Source organism: Mobula hypostoma, chromosome 7, assembly GCF_963921235.1.
Source record: "Mobula hypostoma chromosome 7, sMobHyp1.1, whole genome shotgun sequence".
In the NCBI taxonomy this organism is placed as follows: Eukaryota; Metazoa; Chordata; class Chondrichthyes; order Myliobatiformes; family Myliobatidae; genus Mobula; species Mobula hypostoma.
The window spans coordinates 11,699,978-11,712,529 of NC_086103.1; the positions used below are offsets into that span (position 1 = coordinate 11,699,978).

Consider the following 12,552-nt stretch of genomic DNA (forward strand, 5'->3'; position numbering starts at 1 on the left):
AGTCACAAAATGAACAGTTCCTGCGAAACCTCGCCATGGCGTAACGCAGGAACGAGGGCAGAGTTTTCCAAGAATGCTGCTGCGATTCGAGGGACTGAGTTATGGAGGGAGGGTGAGCAGGGTCTTTCTTTCGTGGAGTGTAGGGGAAGATGGGGTGATCTTGTACAGGTGTATAACACATTGGTATGTTGGTTTATTACTGTCACATGCAGTGAGCTACCGTGAAAATCTCGTCTTGCACACTCCACCCACCTTCTTACTCCGACTTCTCCTCTTTCTTTCCAGTCCTGACGAAGGCTCTCGGCCTGAAACACCAACCGTTTACTCTTTTCCATAGATGCTGCCTGGCCTGCTGAGTTCCTGCAGCAATTTGTGTGCGTTGCTCATGCAGATCCAACTGCAAGACAAGCCTTTTAATCAGAGTCCTGCTCCTCCATTTTCTCACCTATGACGTTGGTACCAAAATGTGCCACAACTTCTGCCTGTTCACCCTCCCCATTTAGAATATCCTGGACCGGATCCAAAACATCCCCAACCCTGGCACATGAGAGAACAGGCTTGGGCAAGTACAGGCAGAAGCACTAAGTAAGCAAGTTTCCGGCAAGTTTTCTTTCCCTGTTAGTACATAGCTGGTGTGTGGAGAATGGGTCCAGGTTTTGCCATTGCTCCATGTGTGAGATTTGGGAATTTTGGGAGAGCTCCATTCTCCCCGATAACTACATCTGCATGAAGTGCCCTGAGCTGCAGCTGCTTTGAGACCGTATTAAGGAACTGGAGCAACAGCTCGATGAGCTTCGGCTCACACGGGAAACTAAAGAGATGATGGATAGGAGGCAGTCACAGGAGGCAGGTACCTGGGTGACTGTCAGGAGAGAGGAATGGAATAGGTACCCCTGCAGCCATTCACATTTGGATGCTGTTGCAGGGATGGTTTTCCAGGGAAAAGCTGCAGCGACCAGGTCTCCGGCACCAAGTCCGGCTCCCTGGCTGAGAAGGTTAGAGTGCGGTGGTGAAGAGGGGACTCTGTAATTAGAGGAGCAGACAGCAGACTCTGTGAAGGAGATACCTGGATGGTATGTTGCAACCCAGGTGCCCAGGGTCAGGGACATCTCAGATTGGGTCCACAGCATTCTAAAGGGGGAAGGTGAGCAGCCAGAAGTCGTGGTACGTACCAGTACCAACAACATAGGTAGGAAAAGAGATGAGGTCCTAATGAGAGAACATAAGGAACCAAGTTCCTTGGGGTGCAGATCTCGGACAATCTCACCTGGTCCAGGAACACCACTGGGATTGTGAAATGGGCCCAGCAGAGATTGCACTTTCTGAGGAAGCTTAAACAAGCATCACTCCCCACTAACATCTTAACTACATTCTACAGAGGCGTGGTTGAGAGTGTGCTGACCTTTTGCATCACAACCTGGTACTCCAGCTGCAATGTTGTCCACAAAAAAGCCTTGCAGAGGGTGGTTAGGGGAGCAGAGAAGGTTACTGGGGTCTCCCTACCTTCTGTCCAAGACCTCTTTCAGAGTCGATGCCTCCAGAAGACACGGTACATCATTAAAGACCCCTCACACCCTCTCCATGAACTGTTTGTTCTTCTGCCATCAGGCAAACGTTACAGGAGCATCAAAACTAAAACCACAAGGCTACTAAACAGCTTCCTCCCACAGGCAGTCAGACTGCTAAATAGCTGCTCTACCTGACTCTGCTTTGGACACTTTTAACTTGCACTGGACACATATAACTGATTTTAACCGACATGTGGCTGTTGTGTTTTACTATTTATTATTATGTTTATTATTTAGTGTTGCGTTTGTTATGTTATGATTGCACTGCTCCTGAGAAACGCTGTCTCATTCTGCCCTGCAGAGCTGATGTACAGTTAAAATGACAATAAAGTTTTTTGAATCTTTTGAATCTTGAATCTTGAATCAGAAAGCTGAAAAGCTTTATTCATGGCTGTATTCATGGTTGAATGATAACGAAACTTCAACTTTAACTTAAAAGCGTCCTATCTGAATACATCACAGCTTGGTATGGCAACTGTTCTGCATCAGACCCCAAGGCACTACAGAGAGTTATGATAACGGCCCAGCCCTTCATGCAAACCAGCCTCCCTTTCACCGTCCCACCAACCTCCCTTTCATTGTCCCTCTCTACATTTCTCAAAGAAAGCAGCCAACTTCACCGAGGGCCCCTTCCAGCACAATCATTCTCTCTTCTCCCCTCTCCCATCCGGCAGAAGTTTATAAAAGTTTAAGATGACATCTCACCAGACTCAAGGATTGCTTCTACTTCACTGTTATCAGACCTCCCAAAGGCTAAAAGATGAAATTTTTATTGGCTAATAATAATTGGCTAATTATTATTTCATTGTGATAGTATTTAGCTCCATTCATTCTGTTGTAGTACTTGTCAAGACTTGGGTTCAGCAATGCTTTGCTGCCTGCTTGCATTCCGCCTTGCCTGAGAAATTCAACTGTCAAGTCAGCTGACTCTGAAGACTAGTGGTATTCATTTTATTCTTAGTTGTTCTTTTCAGCTGCAGTGTAGACTTCGTTTTCCATTTGAGAGTTTTAGTTAACGGCCCTGTTCGGCCTAGTGTTTATTGTTTTCTTTTCCCTTTAACACTATTCGCATTAAAGTCTGTGAAATGTCGACCTGCTTTAGTGTCTCTCACTCCGCACTTGGGCCATATACGAACCTGGTGACAGCAAGTCTCGACCACGCAAAGGTGAACCCAGCGGAGAGAGAGAGCAGCTGACCTTGGCCATCAGATTCATTGGTCAGAGTGATTCGTCGAGGCAACAGTGTTCCGTTCAAATTCCTCTGTATGAACTCTTGTTTCTGTCTCCAGCGTGACAGAAGGATCTTGCCAAGTAATGGACCCACAAAAGTTTGAACAGTGACATTTTGACATTGGTGGCTTGAGAAGAGGGTGCCTTCTATTCTCAGTGCATGTCCTGACTCTACATTCCGGGAGTCCCGAGTCTATATACTGAGCTTCTCTAGTCTACAACGAGTTTCTCCGGTATCCATTCCAAGCTTTTTAAAGTCAAAAGTACCCAGCTTCCCAGCTTTGTGGTCCTGCAACTTAGGTCTGCATAACAAACGAGTGTTTTAAGCAAGCTTATCAATTGATTCAATAAATCATCATTTAAGTCAATAGTGTAAATTCCGGAAGACCCCTACTCCAAAAGCTGATCCCTGGCTGGAGTGTGCAAATACACAAGTGAAGTAACCCTATCCCTTACTCACTCTTCCTTCAGTTAGTCCTGACGAAGGGTCTTGGCCTGAAACGTCGACTGTACCTCTTTCCTAGAGATGCTGCCTGGCCTGCTGCGTTCACCAGCAACTTTTATGTGTGTTGCTTAACCCTATTAAGAGTATTTTTAACCCCTTGATGAAAGTTATGGTACAGACTGGGAAAATTGAACTTTCATGTAGCAAATTAAACAGATCTACAGAGATCCAGCTAGCTTAGCAATGAAAGAAACCTGTCTATGCTGCCTTGATCTGTAAAATTGAAAGCACAACCTAATTGCCTCTGGAAAAATCGTGAAAAATAAAACACAGTGAGCAAGATTTGAAAAGGTTCCTGCTCTAGCTTTCAAGTTTCACGTTTTCAAGGTTTCCCAAGGACTTTTCTCTGTTCCCAAGGTTTTTATTTTTCTGAACGTTTCCAAGGTTTGTTCAATGTGTTTACAGATTTTCAATATCCTCCCCGTCTCGAGGACTCCCAAACTTCCCTCTCGGCCCCGGCTGAGGCTTGTTGATCTCAGTCTGGGGTTCCCAGGTCTCTCAGATTCCCCGATCTCTCAGTCTGTTGGGGTTCCCAGACCTCAAAGAATCTCCGTATCCCCGAGTCTCCCTGCCTTTCGAGCCAGGGCTTTACTCTTTGGAGAGGAGGAGGATGAGAGGAGACGTGATAGAGGTGTACAAGATAATAAGAGGAATAGATAGAGTGGATAGCCAGCGCCTCTTCCCCAGGGCACCACTGCTCCATACAAGGGGAAATGGCTTTAAGGTAGGGGGTGGGAAGTTCAAGGGGGATATTAGAGGAAGGTTTTTTACTCAGAGAGTGGTTGGTGCGTGGAATGCACTGCCTGAGTCAGTGGTGGAGGCAGATACACTAGTGAAATTTAAGAGACTACTAGACAGGTATATGGAGGAATTTAGGGTTGGGGGGTTAATATGGGAAGCAGGGTTTGAGGGCACAACATTGTGGGCCAAAGGGCCTGTACTGTGCTGTACTATTCTATGTTCCCCATGCCTCCCTCTTGAGTGCCCCAGGCCTCTCGAGTCATCCCTGGATCTTGAGATTTCAGGTCTTCCTGGCCATCAGGTGCCAGCTGGAGGGAGGTGGGTCCAGCAGTGATTTCTTCAGGCCTGTGCAGGGCATCAGAGAGCATTGGGCTCTGAGGTTTTTAAAGAGCTGCTGAACTGGTTAATTGTTGATTAACAACAGTTATTAATGGTTTAAGAGTTGCTTGTGTTTTTCTCCAGCAACTTGCTCTTTGTAATGCAGTTTCCTGGTGTTTTCTGTTTAAGATTGTTACGTTTATTTTCAGGGATTCTGTGTTATTTTTATTGAAGCAGATGCCCGATTAGCTCCAATTGGAGGGTCCTCATTTAGAGAATGATCTGTCTCACGGTGTCACTTGGTCGAGCTACCTCTGTCTAAGCTCTTGTTTCTGTCTCTACATGGAAGTCTCTGGCTCCAATACTGGCAGTGCCACCATGGCACTTACCTACCAGCATCACTGAAGGACATCTTGGACAAGTCCCTCACCCTGGACTTCCAGCAGACTCAGGTCTGTGGCGCCTCAGGGGCTGCGCCTAGAGAGGGGGCCCTGTCACAACCACGGATTTGGCAGCACAGCAGATTCTGCAATTGTGCACGGGAATATGCACGCATCAACTAATTATTATTTCATTGTGATAGTATTTAACTCCATTCATTCCTTTGCAGTATTTGAAAAGACTTAGACACAGCAACATTTTGCTGCCTGTTTTGCATTCCGCCTTGCCTGAGAAATTGGACTGTTGAGTCAACTGACTCTGAAGACTAACGGTTTTCGTTTTATTCTTAGTTATTCCTTTCAGCCACAGTGTAGGCTTCGTTTTCCATTTGAGAGTTTTAGTCAATGGCCCTGTTTGGCCTAGCATTTATTGTTTTCTTTTCCCTTTAACACTGTTCGCATTAAAGTCTGTGAGCTATCGACCTGCTTCAGTGTCTCTCACTCCTCACTTGGGCCATGTCCGGACCACAGTGACAGCGGGACACAGGAGCAGAATTTAGCCTGTAGGATAATGGGACACAATTCACACACACCGACATTGAGCTAGGGTTCACTTTAACAGACTGGTGTGGCGTGATGACATAATTATGTGAAATTCTTTTACCGTGCTTTTTGGTACTCAGTGCTCAGAATACAATCAATTAATTGTTCTTGTTAAATATAAAATGCCTCATGTCATTTTATTGGCGAAAACCCACAGGCCATTCAGCCCATCAAGTCTACTCCGCCATTCTATCATGGCTGATTTATCACCTCTCTCAACCCCATTCTCCTACAAGACCACAAGACAAAGGAGCAGGATGAGGCCATTTGGTCCATTGAATGCATCTTCTCTGCAACTCGTTTTCTTTTTACTGCCTCAAATGTGTGGAATGATTTGTCTGGATGGCAAACGAAAGCTTTTTATTACATCTCAGTAAACATGACAAGGACAAACCAACACGAACATGAAGGTTCATCCCGTCACCAAAAGAGCAATTACTTTACCTATAGTTATGTTAAAATTAGTAGAGTGACACATTAATAATTATGTACAACAGAATTATTTACAGGAAGGCATCTCTACTTGCTTTGAAGAGTCAGAAAGCTTTAGGTTCTTTGTCAGTGGTCGCTGCAGTGCATTTTGGACGCTTGCCTTCCAGGATTTAAAACACAATGAGGCGCGTTAAAAGAAAGCCACAATGTCCGGAGGATCCGTCCTGGACACTGCTCCCTTCCTCGGTTGATGTGAAAGCTTGATTACTGATTGCAGAGGGTATGGATGAGGTAGCTAACTGTAAACAGTCTCCTGCATAAGCAGGTAGCTACACTTTCATACGTGTTCTTGGCCCACCAGGGAGCAGTGGCAGAAACGTCCTCACCCTCTGCAGCTGAGCGGAACGCTAGATCTACGTGAAACCAGTGCTCCTCCGCGACTGGCTCTGGATCTCCATTAGGTTATGCAGCACTCAATGGAACTGCCTGTAACTTGGGCAATGGTGGGCTGCCAGCCTTGTTGACACCCAAGTGCAGTGCCAGCAACCAGACGTTACTCTCCACCTGGCTGCCAGGGAGCTCCATCTTGCCAACTCTGAGCACCACACTGCTGGAGACCACAGCCTCCGCCTGAACCTTGTGCTGGGCCAGACTTTCATGCACGTCACCCTGAGGAGATCTGGGCTTTACTGGGTTGTAATCTGCCAGTTTAGATGGAATGTTATACAATGCTCGAATAAATTTCTCACACTGCAGTAAACATACAAGTGACACAGATACATTCGTCTCGACAATGAAAGGGTAAGGGGACAGATTGAGGGCCAAGCAAAATGCTCACACTGGCTGGCCTCCCAATAGAGACTAACGGGGGCAACAGGGAAGAGAATGTGTCTGGTAGATCAGGTGACCATGGAGATACTATATACAAAGTGGCAAGAATCGATACCTTGACAACACCAAATAATGTCACAATGGCTTCATAACTGACGTAGGCCCTTATCAACACCCAAAGGGGAGTGAGTGAGTGGGAGTGGGGCAGAGAGGGATAATAAATCATACATGATGGAATAGTAGAGCAAATGCGATGGGCCGAATGGCCTAATTCGGCTCCTATGTCTTATGGTCTTATATGGCAGTGATTTTAAACCTGATTCTGATGTCTCACTGTATCTGTGATAAATAAACCTGAATCAGTCTTTCACTCACCGAAATAAAGATGAGGTCAGCTTCTTTAATTGCACTGTCGATGTCAGTAGAGAAGAAGAGATTTTGCCCTCGACAGCTCTCCACCACTTCCTGGAGGCCCGGCTGTGGACAACAATGAAAAGTACACACATTCATTCAAGGAATAATAACTCTTGCATTTTCCTATCAGTAAAGCCTCAGAATCAAGAGCTAAAAAACAATTCCATACAAGGTTGGAGCTGACATCGGATGCACTTCGACTCTGGCAGGGTTTGTAAGACATTACTTCCTACAAAGCGAAACCCAATAGCATGAATGGCAGCGATGCTTCATGACCAGATGAACTCAACGCCTTTTATGCCCGCTTTGAAAAGGAGATCAAAACTATAGCTTTGAAGATTCCCTCTGCACCCGTGACCCTGTGATCTCTGTCTTGGAGGCCAATGTCAGGCTGTCTTTCGAGAGGGTGAACCCTCGCAAAGTGGCAGGCCCAGACGGAGTGCACGGTAAGGCTCTGAAAACTGGTGCCAACCAACTGGTGGGTGTATTCGAGGACATTTCGGACCATAACAGTGAAAGGTTGAAAATTCCCACCTGCGTCAAAACAGCAGCAATGGTGACCAAGCAGAGTAGTGCGAGCTACCTTTAATGACTATTATACAGTAGCACTCACATCCACAGTGATGAAATGATTTGAGAGGTTGGTCGTGGCCAAAATCAACTCCTGCTTCAGCAAAAACTTGTACCCACAACAATTTGCCTATTGCCACAATAAATCTACAGTACATGCAATTTCAATGGCTCTTCACATAGTCTTAGATCAGCTGAACAATACAAATGTCTATCCCAGGATGCTGTTTGTTGACCATAGCTCAGTGTTTAACACCATCATTCCTATAGTCCTGATCAATTGCAGATACGATGGAGGCTTGTAAGAGACTTTTGGATAGGTACATGGAGCTTAGAAAAATAGAGGGCTACAGGTAAGCCTAGTAATTTCTAAGGTAAGGACATGTTCGGCACAACTTTGTGGGCCGAAGGGACTGTATTGTGCTGTAGGTTTTCTATGTTTCTATAAGCTGCAGAAACCGCGTCTCTGAACCTCCTTCTGCAATTGGATCCTCAATTTCCTAACCGGAAGACCAATCTGTGCAGATTGGTATTAGATAGCTCCTCCTCACTGGCAATCAACACTGGCGCACCTCACTGGCTCTACTCTCTATGTCCATAACTGTGTGGCTAGGCATATTTCAAATGCTATCAACAAACGTACTGATGATCTAACCATTGTATATCACAGTATGCTGTATATCAATGATTTAGATTATGGAATAGATGGCTTTGTTGCCAAGTTTGCAGATGAATCAAAGATTGGTGAAGGGACAGGAAGTGTTGAGGAAACAGGTGGGATGCAGAAGGACTTAGACAGATTAGGAGAATGGTCAAGAAAGTAGCAAATGAAATACAATATTGGAAAATGCATGGTCATGCAATTTGGTAGTAGAAATAAATGTGCAGACTATTTTCTAAATGGGGGGAAAATCCAAAAATCTGAGGTGCAAAGGGACTTGGGAGTCCTTGTGCAGAACTCTCTAAAAGTTAACTTGGAGGTGAGCCAGTGGTGAGGAAGGCAAATGCAATGTTAGCATTCATTTCAAGAGCGGGGATGAGATGCTGAAGCTTTATAAGGCACTGGCGAGGTCTCTCCTTGAGTATTGTGAACAGTTTTGAGCTCCTCATCTAAGAAAAGATGTGTTGGCATTGGAGAGGGTTCAGGAGGTTCTCAAGGCTAATTCAGGGAATGAGAAGTTTATCATACGAGGAACGTTTGATGCATTCTGTACTCGTTCAATTTAGAAGAATGAGGGTGACCTCATTGAAACCTTTCAAATACTGAAAGACCTATACAGAGTAGATGTGGAAAGTATGTTTCCCATGCTGGGGGAGTCTAGGGCAAGAGGGCACGGCCTTAAGATAGAAGAAGAAAACCCTTAACTCCGCGTGGAGTCATTGGGACGCCATCACGACGGCGTTTTTTTAAAGCAGGCTTTCTTATTTTTACGAGGCCGAGTTGCTAGCTCGATGCTTAACCCAGCACGGATGGAAAGTGTGCTAGAGAGAGGGCTGGATTCGTACTCGGGAGCCTTCACTCCGAAGTCCGGCGCTGAGGCCACTACTCCACCAGCCGGCGAATCTCAGGATAGAGGAACGTCCATTTAAAACAGAGATACAGAGAAGTTTCTTTAGCCAGAGGGTGGTGAATTTGTGGAATTTGTTACCACAGGCAGGTGTGGAGGCCTGATCATTGGGTGTATTTAAGGCAGAGATTGACAAGTTCTTGATTGAACATTGCATCAAAGGTTACAGGGAGAAGGCTGGGAGTGGGGTTGAGGTGGAGGAGGAAAAGGATCAGCCATGATTGAATGGCGGAGCAGACTCGATGGGCCAAATGGCCTAATTCTGCTCCTATATCTTATGGTCATTGTTGGCAGAATCTCAGATGGAGATGAGAGGGTGTACAGGGGCAAGATATACCAGCTAGTGAAATGGTGTCACAACAAGAACCTTGTACTCAATGTCAGTAAGACCAAAGAGCTGACTGTGGGCTTCAGAACGGGTAAGATGAGGGAGCACACATCAGTCCTCAGAGGGATCAGAAATGGAGAGATCGAGTAATTTCAAGTCCCTGGGTGTCAAGATCTCTGAGGATCTAATTTGGTCCCAACATATCGATGCAGCTATAAAGAAGGCAAGGCAGCGGCTATATTTCATTAAGAGTTTGAGGAGATTTAGTCTGTCAGCCAAGACACTCAAAAACTTCTACAGATGTACTGTGGAGAGCCCTAACAGGCTGCATTACTGTCAGGTATTGGGCAGGGTGGGGGTGGGGGGGTGCTACTGCACAGGATCAAAAGAAGCTACAGAAAGTTGTAAAATAATTTAGCCCCATCTTGGGAACTAGCCTCCATAGTATCCAAGATAGCTTCAAAGAGCAGTGTCTCAGAAAGGCAGCGTCCATCATTAACGAACCCACCACCCAGGGGATGCCCTCTTGTCATTGTTACCATCAGGAAGGAGGAACATATTCCAACCATTCAGCAACAGTTCTTCCCCTCCGTCAACAGATTCCTAAATGGATATTGAAACTAAGAACACTACCTCACTTTTATTATTTCTGTTTTTGCACCATTTTTAATTTAAGGTCATAAGACAGGAGCAGAATTAGGTCATTAAGAACCCATCAATCTCTGCCTTAAATACACCCAACGAAAGTATCCTGAGGCTGTGCCCTTTTCTTCTAGACTCCCCCATCACGGGAAACATCCTACTCTGTCTCGACCTTTCAACATAATAATATTCCAATGAGATCCCCCTCAGCCTTCTAAATTCCAGCGAGTACAGACACAGAGCTATCAAATGTTCCGCGCATGATAACCCTTTCATTCCCGGAATCATCCTTGTGAAGTTCCTCCGAATGGTGTCCAAGAAGGCATAGTATATGTTGGTCTTCATTAGTCAGGGGATTGAGTTCAGGAGCTGGTAGGTGACATTACGGCTCTATAACAGTCTGGTTAGACAGCACTTGGAGTATTGTGTTCAGTTCTGGTCACCTCTTTATAGGAAGGATGTGGAAGCTTTAGAGAGGGTGCAGAGATTTACCAGCATTAGAGAGCAAGTCTTACGAGGACAGGTTGAGTGAGCTACAGCTTTTTTCTCTGGAGTAAAGGAGGATGAAAGGTGACTTGATACAGGTGTACTAGATGGTCAAATGCATAGACTGAGTGGACAGCCAGATTTTATCCCCAGGGCAGAAATGGCCAATATGAGGGGGAATTATTTTAAGATGATTAGAGTAAAATATGGGATGGGGGGAGAATGTCAGAGGTGTGTTTTTTTAAAAAACAGAGTGATATGTGCTTGGAACGTGCTGTCAGGGGTGGTGATAGCAGATATATTAGGGACATTTAAAAGAAGCATAGTTACGCACATGGATGATAGAAAAATGGAAGACTATGTAGGAGGGAAGGGATAGATTGGTCATAGAGTAGGTTCAAAGGTTGCAACAAGATTGTGGGCCAAGGTTCTGTAGAGTGCCATGTTCCATGTTCCGACCAATCCCACAAAGAAACCAGAGCAAGAGAATCCCTGGACAGAAGACCAAACACACGGACTCCGGTCTTCCATTGTGTGACTGAAGTACGTCGGAGCTCGGAGTTCAACTCTGGTGTCCTGTGTGAGAAAGTCTGTACCCTCTTCCTGTAAGTGTGGGTGTGAGTGGGTTTCCTCCAGATGCTCCAGTTTCCTCCCACAGTCCAAAGATGTACCAGTTAATAGGTTAATCGGTCAATGTAAATTGTCCTGTGATTAGGCCAGGGTTAAACAGCAGGGTTGCTGGGCAGCACGGTTCAGTGGGCCAGAAGGGAGTAAATCAGCACCATATCTCTACAATAAACCGTGTGCCACAGGAAGGTCCAAGGAGTGATCAAAGAGCTCAGAGACTCTAAACTTTATCCTGACATCAAACGGAAGGCAATGGGCATGTCAGCATTATAATCAGACTTGTTGTCATGTGAAATCAGGCTCACAGGTTCAGTGAGTGGGGGGCAGAAGTACTCACAAACTGGTAAATTAACTGTTTACTTACAGGACAAGACAGACAACTAAATATTCAGCAAACCCTTCAAGTTACACTGGTGACAAATACATATCTAAACTGAATGTCTGAAGTGGCAGGACAAAACAGAGTCTAAACACACACACGGTGGCAAATACTTACCTAAAGTGTGCGCCCAGGCCCACTTTACTGCAGCACACCTGCACTGTAAACTGTGCTAAACATTCAGTAAACCCTTGTAGTTACACTTGGTAACAAATACTTATCCAAAGGATGCGCCCGGACCAACTGTATTACAGGACACCTCCACTACTTACTGTTTCCATGGTGCCAACTGCACATGGTGGCCCGAAGAGGAAGAAGAGAGACCATGTGATGTCCACTCGATAGGTTTAAACTCTACCAGTGCCATGATGTCATCAGTTAAAAGGCAAATCATGGGAGGGTCGACAATACTCCTTAAATGGACCAATCTAGCTAGCACAGAGAAGCGGCTTTCGATGAACAGGCAACAGTCATACAGCACAGAACCAGGCCCTTTAGTCCAACACATGGGTGCTGACCAAGATAGCAACCTACACCGACGTCATTTGTCTGTGTTAAGCCCACACCTCTCTGCATCTATTCTATCCATGTACCTGTCCAGTTGTATTTCAGAGGAACACACACAAAATACTGGAAATCAGCATTTCCACCATTGCCTGTAAGGAGTTTGTACGTTCTCCCTGTGACCGCGTGGGTTTCCTCCGGGTGCTCCGGTTTCCTCCCACAGTCCAAAGATGTACCAGTTGGTAGGTTAATTGGTCATTGTACATTGTCCTGTGATTGGGCTAGGATTGAATCAGGGAAATTGCTAGACAGCATGGCTCCAAGGGCTATTCCACACAGTACTTCAATAAATAAATAAACTAGGTCAGGCAGCGTCTACGGAGAGGAGTAAACAGTCAATGTTTTGGGCTGAGACCTGACCAAAGG

General features: G+C 45.6%; 1 protein-coding gene across 2 annotated transcripts in view; it reads right to left on the reverse strand.

The window, feature by feature from the left end:
- LOC134349124 (UDP-glucose 6-dehydrogenase-like) overlaps window positions 1–12,552 on the reverse strand; it is an 88,058-nt gene that overhangs the window by 35,352 nt on the left and 40,154 nt on the right. For both annotated transcript variants that reach the window (XM_063053018.1, XM_063053017.1), the window contains exon 4: window positions 6,984–7,085. In XM_063053018.1, the coding sequence (XP_062909088.1) occupies window positions 6,984–7,085 (102 nt within the window). The remainder of the gene's footprint in view (window positions 1–6,983; window positions 7,086–12,552) is intronic.